Raw genomic sequence first — 17,156 nt, 5'->3', positions numbered from 1 at the left:
TTCTCAAGAAAATTCTGCGGTTAGTTTTTAAGATGTGGCGTCCCTCTTTTTTCAGGGAAAGGTTCCGGTATCCTTTTACCTCTCGGGAAAATGCATCCAGCCCAGGTTCAGTTCCACAAGAACTATGAACCTTGGTGGGAAACACCTACGTATGAGTTGGGGAGCTTCCTGATATCTATATAAGAATTTAAAAAGCAGATAAAAAGAACTAGGTACTTACGGCCGTGAGTTATGACCGCCAGTAAGGCGGCAACTGCCAAGGGGACCTTCATCTGAAAGAGAAAAGCAAAGAATGAGAGAGAATGATGTATATTATATAAATTAAACTCAACTAGGTTTATTCAACTAAGGTTGTTTTATTGAATGGAAAAGAGTGAAAAGAACGGAATACGTGAAATCCTAAAGATCTTAACAAATAAACTCAACTAAGTTGATTTTATTGAATAGAAAAAGGGAAATCTTATAAACTCAACTAAGTTGATTTTATTGAATTGAGAAAGGTCAATCTTCATCAAAGAAAGGAGGACGTGTAAACAATTTGTATTATATTAATTAAATTCAACTTAGTTGATCTTATTGAATAGAAAAATACTAATCTTAATTCTTTTAAACTGCATTTAGATATAAAGGTATGGAAAGCTGAGTACAATATTACGACTACTACTACAACATTAATGACACGTATTTACCACACCATTAACAAATTATCAATCAAAATACTCCTAGAGTATTCTCCTTTGTAATGAGGAAACTGCAACGCCAAACTGAATGAGCGGAAAGTCAATCGTTCGGTTGAGTCAGTTTCGATAGGCTAGTCAAAATCAAAACGCACATTGAATATTCTACCTTATAACGAGGAAACTGTAACGCCAGCTGATACTGGACTAAAAGAAAAAGAAAACACTTATTAAATATTATGCAACGCCAGTTAAATTTAGTCGGTTCCGATAATCGAATCAAAATATAAACACATAAGATATCATATTTTGTTATGAGCAAAATGCAACGCCAAGCGAATGAACAGTAAATCAATCGTTCTGCCAAGTCGACTAAATTTCGTTACTGGAGCTATAGACAGTGAACGTACGGCGTTGCATCCGGACCGGTACAGAGTTTGTCAGGTGACGTCATGCGCGCTCGAAATCGAACACGCCGTGGGTGTATGTCAAGGTGGATGGGAATAGAGAGAAGAAAAAAAAGATAGTGAAGAAAGAAAGAAAAAAATAGAAGACAGTTAATCAGGTGAAATACTCGTTTTATGGACTCACTATCACTGCTTTTTTTTTATGCAGTGTGTCGCCGGTTACTCATTTGCCTGCTCGTGTTTGTCCGTTCGTAGGAGACTTACGTTTAATTTTCTTGCGACCTATCAACGTTTCCGGTAAAGCAAAGTCTGTTGAAAGGAAAAAATTGCCTAACTTCCTAAATTTTACTAACATTATTACTATTATTATTACCATTATTATTATTATTACTATTATTATTATTATCATTATTATTATTATTATTTGTTTGCTTCCCTCTTGGTGATGTAATCATCATGAATTCCTAATAGTCGATGAGAAAAATTTCCAGGTTTTTACTTGAGTTATTATTAGTAAATGAGAAAATTCTAGAGTTTAACTTTCTCGCAACTAAGGTAGATAAATTGTTATTCTATTATTTATTTCTAGGTTTCACTGTCGATAACCTTTGTTGTTGTGACGCAAGATAAAAGAAAAGTTCATACAAAACTATTAAACCCTTTGCTTCATTGTATGTTAGTGAGCGCAGAGAAAGAATCAAAGAAATTATCTTTAAGAATAATTTATTATGAATAAAGCTTATGCACGAGTATCCTTCAACTTAAAAGGATTTAATCCTATAATCCTGTGTCATCTTCACTTGCATTCCTTCGGGAGAGAGGGAAAGGACGTGATGGGACCGGGAGAAAGGCCGCCCACCAGGATATAAGATCTAATGCGCCGTGGAACCTGGCTAGAAGGGATGGGTCGAATGCGGAGGCCATGGGCCGTCCTTTCAGGTAAGGAAATAGGATCCCGTTATGTCTCTCGGAACTGCTGGGGCAAGTCTTGCCAACTTCTAGCCTCCCGTGTTACCTGTCTGTTCAAGGACATGGCATCTGTGTGAGGGTGTTCCGTCAGCGCGGCTCTCTCTCTCTCTCTCTCTCTCTCTCTCTCTGTTTGCAACATAAATATATGTTTGTATTTATGTATACATACATACCTTTGTGTGTATACATACGTATGTATGTATGCATGTACATACATACCTTTGTGTGTATACATACGTTATGTATGTATGCATGTATACATACATACATACATACATACATACATACATATATACATACGTTGTATGCATACATACATTTGTATGTATACTTATATATTTACGTGTGCACATGCATACATACATAAATAACTACTAGGTGGCATATCTCTACATCTCACACTATCCAGATATACAGATCACCTTTGTTTCTACCTACAATATTTTAATGAAATTTTCACATTTTTTGCTGCTGACAACAGTCCCTTTACCTAATTTTATTAACAAATTTACATATGCCAATGCACAGGCATATTAATGAGAATCTCTCAAGAATTTTTTCCACTATTCGATGTTAAAAAAAAAAAATTCCGATATGTCTGAAGCAAGGAATTTTCATTCGATTAAAACAGCAGAAGCAACATGCGAAGGTTAGAAAATTTATACAGTGTTTAAAAAACTTTTTTTAAACTAATTTATATAGGTAACGGTTCCCTAAAGTCATGTCTTTAAAAATTTCATGTGAAAACAGGATAGACGTAGGATCCAGATAGCATTTTGGCGTACTGTAATCTTTCTTATAAATTAAAAGTATGAGAAATCAATGAAATAATGAAAGAAAGATATGAAGCAATTAATTACCATGACAGTGAGAAGTAGTTCCAAACAGCACACTGAAAAAAATAAAAAACAAGCAACTTTTAACTGACCCAAAATTTCAAATTAGCCACTAACACAAGAATCGTAATTACCGTCTGTAAAAATTTTATATCCCTCCCGATAATAATAAAAACAAAGAAACGTCGACCTACTATTCTGATCATTCTGCAGAAATTCAATGATAACAACAAATCAGTTTTTGGGGTTCCTTTCTGACCCCCCGGTGCTGGTTAGAAAGGCGACAGACAGGTAATATAGTCACAGGAAAAAAAATCGCAATTTTGCTAGGAAAAAAGTCACATTAACAAAAGTCAGAATTTAGGCTAGGAAAAAATGTCAAAAGAACAAAAGTCACATTAATTTATGGTGGCCAGTAATAAAGTCACAGGGGAAAAATTCACAATATTTCTTGGGATCATTATCTTTATGATATTTACAGTCTTTTGATTATGTTTATACGGAAATCCCCAGCGGGCTTCTACTAAACACGCCGCAAAGGTGGATACATACCGAGTTAAAACAAAAAAATCCCCTACGCGCTTGTACTAAACCGCACCAAAGATGGATACATGGATACATACCGGGTTAAAATTGACCCTGGGGGTTCACTATCTGGGAAAGATTATTTTCTGCTAAATTTTTTTGTCTTTTTTTCCTGTGGCATTTTTACCTGGATTCAAATCCGCAACCTGATTTCTTTCGAACGAATTAAACACTTATTGATTACTAGTTTCATGACATTTTGTTTCTGCTATTAAACCTCATATGAAAGATTTCGTAACTTGAGTATATTTCAGCTTTTAAGAAGGAAGTGAGATGTTGTTAAAATGTCAACTCGTGAATTCAGAGCTCTTGCAAGAATGCAAAGATTTCGTAAGTTTTTGTATATGATTTATCTATCCTTCCTATTTATTCTAGGAGTGTTTATTTACAAATTTTTCTCTTTTATATGAATGCATTTCCATTCGTTTATCGTCACTAAATTGTTTGTCAAGTTGAATATTCTATCAAGTTAAAATCATGGCTGAATCCTCGCTTAAATTCACTCCGAGTCTGATAGTAATGATCTTTATGATATGCAGTTATCACTTTAGAAGAAGGCGGCACAACAGTGAAATGAGATTTCTAAGCGCCAAATGCTAATAACTGGCAATAAACATGACAGGGGATACGTTGAGTTGGACAACTGGTGGGGAGACCGAGGATGAGACGGAAAGATAATGTGAGGCGGAGGTTCCTGAGAATAACGGGAGAGAGGCAGCACTCAACAGGGGAACGTGGAGAGGTCTAGTGCAAGCGGCCATGAGCCATCCAAAGGACGGAGAGCCACCGGAGTGAATGAGTATTTATCACTAGAAATCGCCCCGGTATTCTGAGCAATCCAATTACCGATAAGGAAGTGATACGTATGAGCAGTAAATGAAAGAAAACCAAGACTGGAAGAATTTCAGATGAAAACAAAATGATACGACTCAGCCAAGTACAACAGGAGGTAATGAGGTATATCACCAAGGTCTCAGGCAGCCAGCCGCCAGAACAAGTCTTTTATCTTTCATTTCTTGAAGTTATCTACTGAATTTGTTTGCATTTTTAATTTGTAAAACGCTGATTTTTTAAAATCAAGGATTGACAAGTTCTCGTAGAAAACAAGCGTAGGAAGCTTCATACAGAGGAATGTTTTATGCGACGTAGGATCTTTCGTCAAGTCCCTTCATCGTGCAGCAAGACATTAAATTTACATTTTAACCTTGCACAGTTCAGAGAATGACATGTCATTAAGGGTTAGATCAATACAGTACACTTAATGACTCCCTCGTCAACCTCGATAGCCTTAAAGTTGGTGTCGTATCCAGAGGACAAAAGGTATATAACAACCTGGCTCGAATTTTTGGAGATTATTTTCTCAGAAAGGCTACAAGGTGTGGCTGGTCAGAGCAAAATTGGCTGCTTGTGACGAGGATCTCAGCTTGAGATCTAAAGAGAAAGTAAAGAGATCAGGGGGAGGTAACATTAATCTCGTAAGAAGGTATGCGGGGAATTAAGAGGAACTAGAGCTAAGGTCACCAAAAGATAAAGTTCAGATTATTTAGGGAAGAATGTGAAGGTTGTGTTCCCGTTTCCGTCAAAGCAACTGGAATGTGATACTGCGTAGCCTTATGTCTGTCATACAATGGTGTGTCGTTACTTTTACAAAAAAAAGATCTTTATAGATACTCATAAAACATAAAACAATACAGCTTAAAAAATGCAATTTTTTGTTTAAAGAATCGAAGAATTTCTTATTATTGTTGAGTATCGAGATAGATGGAAGAACTTTTGTGAGGGTGGGGGGGGGGGGGCGGGGTGGATACACACACACACACACACACAAAACACTATATATATATATATATATATATATATATATATATATATATATGTATATATATGTATATGCTTATGCATATATACTTATGTCTGCACACACACACACACACACACACATCATATATTATATATATGATATATATATATATATATAATATATATTATCTATATATTATATTATATCTATATATATATAGAAATGTCAGTTTTCTAGAATTTTATGTAAAAATATGAGTTACATTACTTCACAGGTTCTATGATCGAGTACGAAATATTATAATCTTAGAGATAGGTCATACAGGAAATTTCAAATAAAAAACTCATGTAAATGTTTCCAAAAAGAATTATCATTCATGTGAAGTACTTTAGCAAGAGTTACAGATATACTTCTACTCTCTCTCTCTCTCTCTCTCTCTCTCTCTAATGGCAGAGCGTGAATCTGACTGGCAAATATCACAAATTCTGGTTAATTTGTATTTTTCCTAGCTATACTTTCCTCGAACTACTTTTAAAAGGAGAATCCTGGGATGTAAATCCCGGTACCGACAAGAAAAATCCGGTTATCCCCCCCACACCAAGCCACTGAGGCGGTAGGAAATGCCCAGAGGGTCAACGACCAAACGACCCTAGACCCAGGTCGCCAGTGCTTTCCACCTCCGAAGGCTCCTGCCCTAAGATACCTGGGGAAGGTTGGGAGGGCCTGAAACCTAAAGTAATTCGAGATAAGTATAGCTAGGAAAAATACAAATTACCAAGAATTTGTGATTTGTTCCGATTTTGCATGCTTACCTCAAACTACTTTTAATAGGAGACTTATCTATTAGGAGGTGGGGATAGCTTAGGGAGGCCCAACCCCCAGAGAGTAGTCTGGGGGAGCAACGTTGAAGTCCCAGCCCTGCCCATTAGAGGTGCGTGGGGCTGGGGAGGGGCCCCTATTATGCTTCTGGCTAGTACGGGAGAGGGGATACTGGATAACAGACATGATAAGGCAAGGTAAGGTAAGGTAGGGGGGAAAAAGGGGGTATACACCCTCTGGAGTCCCCATGGCAAAAAGGGGGCTTAGACCTGCTGCTGGGCAGCCACCACCGGCCCAATCGCGAATGAGTCAAGCGATTTTCGGGTGCAATCCCGTAGATTGTGAGCTGTGAATGTGGACTGTCTGTTTCACACTCCAGTCCTCAGGACCTGGTTAACTGCCAGATTCTTTGAGAAGGCTAGAGAGGTGCCAATGCCCCTGATCTCATGAGGTCTGGTGCTCTTGGGAGAAGGGTCACCCATTCCTCCATAGGCTCTTCCTGAGCGTCTCCCTTAGCCAGAAGGAGTTAGTGTTCCTCGATACTGCCTTTTTCTTTCGGCCGGTGGACATGAACAAATTCGTAATCCTTGGCCTGAACCTAGCTGTTCTACTGTGATACTAAGAGAAGATCCTGTGGGTCACCTGATCTAGCTATGGCCAGAATCGAGAACTCCTCGAACCTGAAGTCCGAGACTGAGGGATTCTGGGTCTTAGCCACAAAGGAGGGTACACACCGAAAGGTGAGATTCTTCCAACCTTTTCAGTGGGATTCCTCATAAGCCAACCCATGTAGTTCCCCAAATCTCTTGGTGGAGACCAAGGCCAACAGAAAGACCGTCTTTAGGGTCAACTCCCTATCTAGGATATCCTTAAGGGGCTCGTAAGGAGGCCTCTTCAAGGAATCCAGAAGCTTAGCGACGTCCCACTGAGAAGCTTGCAAGTCATTCGGGGAACATGCTTGCTCAAAACTCTTGATCAACATCGAAAGGTGCCTGGAGTTCCTTAAGTCCAAGCCCTTCAGGAGGAAGACCTGACCAAGGGTGGCTCTGACCCCCTTCACGGCTACGACCGAGGGTGGCTCTGACCGAGGGCGGCTCTGACACCCCCTTCATGGCTACGACCGAGAGGCCTTTGTCAAGTCACAGGTGTACCAGGAAGTCTGCTATCTGGGGAATCTTGGCTTGCAGGGGCTTCATCCCTCTCTCTCTGCACCAGTGCCCAAAGGCCGCTCATTTAGCTTGATAGATGGCCGTCGAAGACTTCCTTAGGTACCCCAACATCTGGGAGGCTGCTCTCTGAGAGAAGCCTTCCCTACTCAGCAGCCGCTCGATAGTCTCCACCCGTGAAGGGATAGAGCTTGGAGCCCTTCATGGTATCTCTCGAAGTGTGGCTGCCTTAGAAGGTTTGGTGTGAGGGGCAGTTTCCAGGGGTCCTGTACTGCTAAGTCCTGGAGGTCAGAGAACCATTCCCTGTCCGGCCACATGGGAGCTACTAGCATCAGCTGGGTGCCCTTTGACTTTATTAGCCAGTTTAGCACCTGTCTGATCACTCCGAAAGGCGGAAACGTGTATGCATTCATCCCGTCCCATGGGTGTTGAAACGCGTCCTCCATCACCAAACAGGTCCAGGGAGGGGGAGCCCCACATTTTGATCAGGTCTCTCGCTACATTGGGGTGCAGGAACCACTCTGACCCTATCACCTGTCCCTGCCTGCTTAGACCGTCCACGATCATGTTACTCTTTCCTGGAATGAACCGTTAAGGTCATACTGATGCCTGCGGCCCCCTTCAGGATCTCCTCCGTGAGATCACACAGGCAATGGGACTTCAGCCCGCCCACACAGGGTGTTTGTCCAGTCGGTCCACCATAGGAGGGCTTCCCTGGTGGAATGATAGGGTAGGATGTGACTCTGCAAGGGTTCCACCTGGGGCGACCAGCCCTCCTTCAAGTTCCACTGAATCAGTCTCAACTTCAGCTTTCCTTGGGGAACTAGCTTATCCAAGGAGACTAGGTGGCTCAGGAGCCTCTGCCAATCACCTCACTGGCCGAGTGGAGTTCCGGAGGAATGGCAGGTCTATCTGCTGCAGGTTGTCGAGCCTGTCCACTGCAGGGAAGGCCCTGGCTACCTTCATGGCTATGTCCATCCCCAGGTACACCATCCTGGTGGTAGGGACCAAAAGCGACTTTTCCCAGTTCAAGACGATGCCTAGATCCAAGCACAAGGCCAGTGGCTCGTCCCTCTGCTTCTCCAAGACTTCCCTTGAGGAGGAAAGCAGCAACCAGTCGTCCAGGTACCTCAGGAGATGGATTTCCCACTCTTGTGTCCAAGATGATACGGGGAAGAACACCCTGGAAAGGCCAAAGCAGAAGGTTCTGAACTGCTAAGTCTTGCCCTACAACCTGATCCACAAGTATTTCCTGCTAGAAGAGTGCACTGGGATCTGAAAATATGTATCTTTGAGGTCCAAGGACAACATGAAGTCCCCTTCCCTCAGGGCCACCAGGAACGACCTTGGAGTTTCCATCTTGAAGGGCATTTTCAGGATGAACATATTCATGACTGATAAGTCTATGATTGGTCTCCAGCCCCTCGAGGACTTTTCCACCAGGAAGAGGTGGCTGAATAACTTGGGGCAGTTGTCCCTCACCTGTTGGAGGGCTCCCTTCTCCAGCAAAGACCAAACTTCTGACTGCAACGCCTCCCCATGACTGGGGTCCTTGGGGCGGGATGTGCTGACCTCTAGTTGCCCCATCAGAGGAGGCTTCACGTCCTGGAAGGGAATCCAGTAGCATTCCATGAGCACTCGGATTGTCCAAGTGTCGGCTCTGTGACTCTCCCACCAGTGGCGGGAGAAGACGAAGGGGGCCTAGTGTCCTACTTCCTTCTAGGGAAGCGGCCGTTCAAGCCCCTTCTGGAGGCTGCAGGTCTGCGCCTAGAGGAGGAGGCAGAGGAAAAGGGGACTCTGGAGGAGGGCTGAGTCCCTTGTCATTCCCAACCCCTGGATACAGGCTCTAGGTTAGATGAAGAGGGCTGAACCCTGTAGCTCTGCTGTTGTCTCAGTCGGAGGACCTCCTGCATCCTAATTTGGGCCAGGTGTCTGAAGGAAGAGGCACTGTAAACGATGGAGTCCTGGCTTGCTATCCTCCAGCTCCTCAGGGAAGAGAGACGCACCTGTGATCGGGGTGTTTCTGAGGGCCTTGGCTTTTCTGTCCAGGAGACTTCTGAGAAGTCTTGCCAAAACTGCACCCCTCCTCCAGAGGACCTAGTTGGCCCACTGGGTTATAGACTGAGTTGTGAGATAATTAATGGTTTTACCCCTTGACAGGACCAGTTCCCTAAATTAGCCCAACTCGGCTTCTTCCTGAAGATTATGCTCGATGGCGAACCTGCCCACCGGACCAGCCCATAGGTTGAGCCAGGAGGCTGCATGTACGGCAGCCCACGCCATGGTCTCCATCCCCATGGGCTCCTGCTGTGAGAAGGAGACTGACCCCTTTAGGAGCCTCTCCTCCAAAAGGCCTGGGGTCAGAGAAGTAATATTCCCATCAATGGACTTGGGGGTAGAAGAGAAACCCTAGGAAGTATAAAATCTCCTCTGCCTGGTGTTGGTCACCAGGAGGAGCTTGAGGGACCTGTAGGAACGAAGAGAGTTCTTCGGACCCACAATCACCTGGCCCACGTGAGCCAGGGCCTACGCCGGGCTCCCCGCTGGGGGAAGGCTTAAGGAAGGCTTGGTCTCCTTCAGGTCCCCATTAGGAAGTCCACCGAGGAGGACCTCTTGGCGTTGAGGGGAGGGAAGGATCTGCCAGGCGGTTCTTTGATCTGATCAGGGCCAGGACCTGCCTTCAAGGGGCCACTGTAGGTGCCAAGAGCTCCGTTGGCAGCGGGGTATTGGGTAGACTCACTGGAGCCATCATGGGACTTCCACTGGCCAAGGCCCACACCAAGATCCTGACTGGGCAGGGCGGACAGCTCCACCTCCTCCATGGGGCAGAAGGAGGGAGAGGGTCGCCAAGCGAAGGGGCCCGACCAGAGGGGGGGGCCACCAAGGTAAACGCTGGTACCAATGGCTGGCACCACCAGGACCGGAGGGGATACGACTGACAGTGGGATGGTGCACCCCCCTCGTGGAACTGTCATGGGTACCACGAACTTGGGTGACTGACACGGGGACCGTCTGGCTGGAGAGCATGGGAGCCCACAGCGACATGAACCGTCTCGCCAGCTACCGCTCCTACTCTGACCCTCGGGATCCCGGCTATGACGGGGGGAGCGGGAAAAATGGCATGGGGAGGAGGAACCTGAACTCACTGAACTCCTCCTATCATGGTGCCTCCTTTCTGCTCTGTGTCTCCTCCTATGGGAGGCATCGTCCGAGGATGAAGAGTCGGAGGAAGGAGGCCTCCTCTTCGACTTCATATTCCTACTGCTACTGGCCTGGGGGGAGGCTGCTAGGGCCTGAAGCCTACCCTGGGCCAGGACTACATCCACCAGGCCACCCCACCTTGGGGGAAAAGCCCAGTCTGCTGATCGGTGACATCCAGGTAAGATGCAGAGGCATACCCCAGCACTGGAAGTCGTTGTCTCTTAGTGGGGATTTGAACGGGATGCAAGGGGTGCCGGTCCAAGACTGGGTCTGGCACTCTGAAGAGTCTGTCAGCTCTCGCTGCCTCTGAGGTAAGTCAAGCACATCCGGTAATGTGAATGGAGGTCTCGATGAGGCAGAGGACAACTTGGCGGCCATTCCGGGCCACGGAGGCTGGTGCTACTAGCTCCGAGACCACACGCACCGCTGCAGGGTGAGCCGCACCAGCCGGGCAAAGCCACGTGGAGAGCAACTCGGCCGAGAGAGCACCCTGAAGGTGAAAGTGGTACCACACCTCCTTCAGGAACTCGTCTCTGGGTGGAACAACAACCTGCACAGTTACAGACACAGACTCTTCGGGCTCTGCAATGGGCAGAGACCTGGCGACGGACTCGCCTAGTTCCCCACAGTGAAGACTTCGGAAGAGAAACTGGAGACGGTGAGGGCCTGGCTGATAAATGCTCTGCCAAATGCAACTTCTTCAAAGGGGACTTGTCCTTCTTCAACTTCTTCCTCTTGGTGCCACCATCACCCACTGTAAGGGGGACCAATTCATGCATTCGTCGCACATGGACTCCTGCGAGCATGGCCCACCAAAACACTTGGAACACAAAGAGTGGGGGTCAACAGCCAAAGAGGACAAGAAAGCCCCACAAGACCTCATCTCTTAAGGCCCCAGGCAATGGCACTGAGGAGTTTCGGACTCAATTAAAAGAAGGGCACACACACACAAGGGGGTAAACTCGAACACACAAGGAAAAGGGACAAAGCGTAAGGCTTGGGTCGATACCACGGATAGAAGAGCTGACACATGTGAATGGGTCAGTGACCAGGAAAGCACTGGCGACCTGGGTCTTGGGTTGCATGGCCATTAACCCTCGGGGCATATCCTGCAGCCTCAGTGGCTTGGTTTGGAGGGAATAACCGAATTTTTCTAGTCGGCAGAAGGATTGACTTCCCAGGATTGACTTCAGGATTCTCTTATTACAAAAATAGTTCGAGGTAAGTAACAACTAAGACTTCAATCCAGCAAAGTAAATTTTCCTTGTCGTTATAATGAACAGCATAAAAAAACTTCAGTTTATCTTGTGTCTTTCAACGTTGAGTTTTACAGTCATGCTGTAAAAGCTGTTAAGAGTTTTTATTTACTCAGACTTTTACTTTAATAACGAGATCCGTTTTAAATTGCAGCAACTGAGCATGAGAAAAAGCGCAACTTTTTGGACTCTTGGCCAGGTTCCCATAAGTTGGGGTTGGGTGCTGCTTACGAGATGCACTGTAGGCATTACTAATGGTTGTTTATATCATTGCCCTTCGAGTTCTACCTGCACCCATTTTTTGGCCTTTTGCTTTACCTTCATTTCCGCTTCCTTCAGTCTTGCCGCAAAACTGCTTCTTTTAGTGCAGATGTGGCGGTTTTAAATCCTTGTAATTCATTATATTTATTATCTGGATCTCTTTTTCTTGCTGTCCAACCACTCCAACTCACTCTTTTCACTGTCTTGAGCCCCGAATGACCGTAAACGCCCCAATGCTTGATTTGAAAACTTAATTTCATGAAGTCAAAATCCAGTCCAATCAGTGTGAGGCAATCGGTCCCGTCTACGGCTACGAGGCGCCACCTTTTAGGTTATCTTCGAGGCTGTGTTTCCTTTTAAATTCAGTGGTTACTCAACACTGGGGAATTCTAAGAACTTACTTGAAATCCTTCTTAGCCTTTCTAAGTCAATTTTCCTTTTGATTAGTGGCTTCTATTTATATTCTTATCTTCCTTATTCCTCAAGTCGACCATTTTTATCATATTTCTTTATGTATTGAGTTAATCTTTACCTATATTTTTGTACCAACTGCTTTTGTCATACTAGATGTCTTCTTTCCTCTATAAGCTTACCTTTGTAAAACTGTTTTACCAATTTGTATCAATTTTCAACTATCGTCACGTTAACACGACAGATTTCTACAGTTTTTCTGCTAATTATTTTTTAATCAATGCCTTGAAATACAGCTCTTCCCAAGAATGTCCATTTTTGCGCTTATTCAATTAAAGCTGATGTCTTCTCGTAATTCATTAAAAACAGAACCAGATTAACTAGTGGCGTAAAAACATGTGCAACAGAAAAGGCAAAGTCATACAAAGGCCAGGAAAGTCAACGAAAACATCTGCAGGAAACGAAATTCTTGAAGGAAATTCTCGGAGGAAAAGATGAACAAGAGAAATCTGACGCAGGTCATTTGTAAAACAACTGAAAACCACGAGCCGAGATATCCAATATTCGACAGTAAAAATTTGAGTTAACTCGTGCATTTCATATAAAAATAATAATAATGATAATAAAAAAGGGCGAAATAAGGTCAGAGACGATCGCAATTATAAAAGTATTCAACATAAGATTTACTCTTTCCCGGAACCTCTGTGCATTTTCTTCTCTTTTTATTTTTTCAGGAACCTTAGCAAAAATCACTTTCCTCTCACAAAACAGAGGTCATGAATTATTAATCATGAAATCTATATTTCCGTAACATTTGTCATCCGTGTAGAGTAGGCAACGCTAGAGATGCATGATATGCACCTTCAAAGTATGATCACTTTTTTCGATGCGTTGAAATTTCCATCCCACCAAGGACGGCTTTCTCACTCCGTCGAAAAAAAAAAAAGGATATGTGATTCTCTCTTCTCCTCTCTTCTCTCTGATCTCTCTGCTCTTCTCTTCCTCTCTCTCTCTCTCTCTCTCTCTCTCTCTCTCTCTCTCTTTTCTCGCCGAAAATAGTATGAAATAGTATAATATAGTGCAATGCATGTTATTCATGTACATGTAATGATAGATACTAAGATATCTTATTACAGATAAAAATAAAGGCGATAACTTTATTGCGGTAAGCCGAACACTGTTCTTTCTTAAATACATATATCATTTAAACGTGAATCGTTTAAATCTAATTCGTGTAAACACGATGAGAATTATTATTATTATTATTATTATTATTATTATTATTATTATTATTATTATTATTAAGATAAAACCATATTCATATGAACAAGCCTACAGGACCATTGACTTGAAATTCAAGCTTCCGAAGAATATTGTATTCATTCGAAAGAAAAACAGAAGATAAAAGGAGATACAGACAGAAGAGATCAGTTGTTAGAAAGGAAAAGAAGCGGTAAATCAGTTATGAATAGATAAAATATAAATAAATTATGAAAATTCAAGATGCATTGTTTTTGTTTGGGGGTAGAATTGCACTGCATCTTCTTTTAAACCTTTGAGGATCTGATTCAAGACACAGAGTTAAGACTCTGACTACGAGTTGGCCAAAAATACTTGTAAAGAAAGAGCACTCAAGCTGAAACTGTAAGTTAGAGGAAAATTGCAGTCACCGGAAAGTGTGGAAACTTGATGTTTGTTTTGTCATTCCCTTTGGGAAAAATTAGATGACATTTTGAGAGGGGTGGACCAAGCATTCATTCCTTAGTTTGTGGGGACTGTTTCAAGGTGAAGAACAAAAGCTTTGCGCTCGAACTGGTGACCAAGAGAAGCATTTTCAATACCTGTGTTCTGTGATATTGCTTATGATATTAACATTGTTGTTATGTAAATACGCATTTTATTACCGTACGTTTAATTTTAGGGATTTTTTTTTCTTTTTGCGGTTCGGAATAGAATTCAAGATGATAATCTCCCCCACACATGCAGAAACACACACATAATCATATATATATATATATATATATATATATATATATATATATATATATATATATATATATGTGTGTGGTGTGTGTGTGTGTGTGTGTGCGCGCACGCGCGCGTGTTGTTGGATATTCAGAATTGTGTGCATTTAAATATATACGTATGTATCCATGTAAGAGAGAGAGAGAGAGAGAGAGAGAGAGAGAGAGAGAGAGAATATGCATGTCTGTATATTTGATTGTCACAACAAGAAAGTAAAGCAGATTTATGGAATAACGAGATACCATAACATAAAATCACAATCATTCACCTCCTAGTCTAAATTTGGAAATCATTATAAAAAAAAAGCATTCTTTCACACTTCCGACTCAGATAAAGCAACAACACCGAGAATGAACATACGATTTTATAATCGAAGGAATACGAGAAGGAATTCGATCCAACATATCTATATATCAAAGGCAATTTCTGTCTGTTTTTGTCTGTCTGTCTGTTTGTTTGCTATGCACGCTCAGACTATAAAAGCTAAGACTACCAAATTTTTACCATAGACTCCCCTCTCCCCAAGAAGGGTTTTAGTCAAAATCCGAAATTCGGGGCCATTCCTAAGGGGTCATAATCCCTCTTTTTCATACCGCCTCATTTTTTTACAACTTTTGAAGTTGACCTCTATGTAGAAGTGTTTCTATAGATACAAATATAGGGGCCATAAGGCACCCTCAGTAGTAAGGGAGGAACCCACCCCTGGAAATGGGGACCCCGAGGGTTTCCACAATGTTAGGGGCAGGTGGGCTACGCCCTTTCAACTTACCGACCGGGGGAGAAGGGAGTCGTGGCCTACCTACTCTGACCTTGATAGCAGGTGGGGAAGGGGTGGGGGGGGGGGGCAGCCCTCCTTTGGTAATTAGGGCCCAAAGGGTCAAGGGTGGGCCTACTGCATTCAAATTTGGTATCATGAGTGAACATAAATGACTGCAAACGTATTAAACATCAATATCAGAGTTTAACCTCAGGGTGAATTTTATCAAGGGCCATTTAAGGGGGACTCACAATGAAAATCTTTCCCGTGCCACCTGTCGCAACATGTATGCGCCTGCCGCCGGTACCTGACTTACCCGGTGAGTGACGCAGTAGCATTGCCTGGGGAAAGATATACGTCCAGGTCATTTAAGAGTGAATGTCCGTTCGATAACACGTCTGAAGGACGGGTACAGCTGCTAGTAAATAAAACCCTTTCCTACAAGAAGATACTTTAGACAGCGGACATTCCGCCGTCGGCCAATCTCTGTACCTACCTACCTTTTCCTTGGCAACCGTAATAACCACCACCCAACTCCTTTATCCCCCTTCCCCCCAACTCCCTCCCCCGGACCTGGACCGCCCCTCGTCCTCTCTAACTTTCACTGAAAAGAAACCCTCCGTCCAAGTGTTTGTTCTTGGGTTTCTTTCTCTTTTCCTGCCACAAATATTCACCACTGACCTATTTTTCTCCTGCGTTATTTGACGGCATTTGGTTATTGACTTTGACTGACTTTCATTGACAAGGAAAAGAAACCGTTCAAGATGATTAAATGATAATAAAATTTCTCATTTAAGACTGGCCAAAAACTGTTTTTGTTCGTTTTACGTAAAGCCATTTCGAAACTTATATAAGAATAAGTCGTTAAAAACATAATGTATGTGCTGGTATCGAAACAATCCTTCTAATGACGTATTTCGTAAAGGCTTAATCTCGCCTTCCACATTCGCCATATGTTGCAGATGAAAGTCAAACTCAAAACGGCTTTCTTAGCATACATAATGCACCCATATTGCTAAAGCCCTCTAGTTTGTGCAACGTTATAGAATCACTGAAGTTCCTTATAACCATTAAAAGAAAAAAAAATATGGCCGGTACATTTTTTTCTCCGGAATAACTCGCTCTAATCCTTGAGATCCAGTAATTGTGTTCTGAAAGCGTGTCAGTAGTTACTAACTCCAGTTTGTTTATCCTTGTGAAATCCTATTAAGCTGTGAATTATGATACTCGTAATAGTCCATGATATTCCTGATCGTTCTGATTAAGTGAAAGACTTTTGGAGAACTGAAAAAATTGTATTATTAAGCTAACATATAAGTCATACAGTGACTTTATCATGTTGGCAGGTCCTTTACGTCGACACTGCGGTTACGTGGAAATAGACAGCTGAATTGCAAAACACCCGACAAAAAATAAAAGAAAGAAAAGACTAATGCTTGATATCAAAGGAGAATTGTGCATCAGAATAAATTCTAAACGAATCCTTTCATTCTCGTCCGAGTATCCGGACAAGGACAAAGCACCTCAGCGCCCGAGGTAATCCGAAAACGAAAGGGAACAGTAGCACCGCCAATTTTACTCACCGGTGAACTTGGCTCCAGATTAAGAACACGTTTAAACACCACAAGGTCCAAGAACCGACTGGCGCTCTCTGGCGGACCTACGCGGGGCTGTCTCTCGGAGGCAGCTCAGCTCTCACCGACGTCAGCGCCTCAACCTCCGGGACCCCCGGGGATATCATGCATTCTTCGGTAAAGGGTTTGGGGTTGGGCTGCTGGAGTTCATCCATGGGAGGTCTCCCCCAGAGGTCGTCCTACCTCCCTTCCCCAATTCCTCCTCCCCCTTCCGCTCCAAGCAATGAACCAGGAGCCAGTGACTGGCAGGGCAGGGTTTGGCTCGACAAGGGACACCTTGAAATACGGGCGGGTTAGATCCGTACTTCCTGTCTGTCCTTGACGGCAAGAACTGAATATTTCGTAATAGTC

At 43.2% G+C, this 17,156-nt stretch overlaps 1 protein-coding gene across 6 annotated transcripts in view; it reads right to left on the bottom strand.

Annotated features, from left to right (window-relative positions):
- LOC135210831 (mucin-2-like) overlaps positions 1–16,895 on the bottom strand; it is a 97,098-nt gene extending 80,203 nt beyond the window's left edge. For 2 of the 6 annotated variants that reach the window (XM_064243705.1, XM_064243704.1), the window contains exons 1-2: positions 16,755–16,895; positions 221–272 (exon numbers count right to left, since the gene is read on the bottom strand). In XM_064243705.1, coding sequence (XP_064099775.1) covers positions 221–272 — 52 coding nt within the window. In that variant the 5' untranslated portion in view covers positions 16,755–16,895. The remainder of the gene's footprint in view (positions 1–220; positions 273–16,754) is intronic. The other 4 variants (XM_064243703.1, XM_064243706.1, XM_064243707.1 and 1 more) reach the window with 2 other exon arrangements.
- Positions 16,896–17,156: the final 261 nt, after the last annotated feature.

Source organism: Macrobrachium nipponense, chromosome 4 (assembly GCF_015104395.2).
Source record: "Macrobrachium nipponense isolate FS-2020 chromosome 4, ASM1510439v2, whole genome shotgun sequence".
NCBI lineage: Eukaryota > Metazoa > Arthropoda > Malacostraca > Decapoda > Palaemonidae > Macrobrachium > Macrobrachium nipponense.
This window is presented reverse-complemented; position numbering and strand designations above follow the sequence as displayed.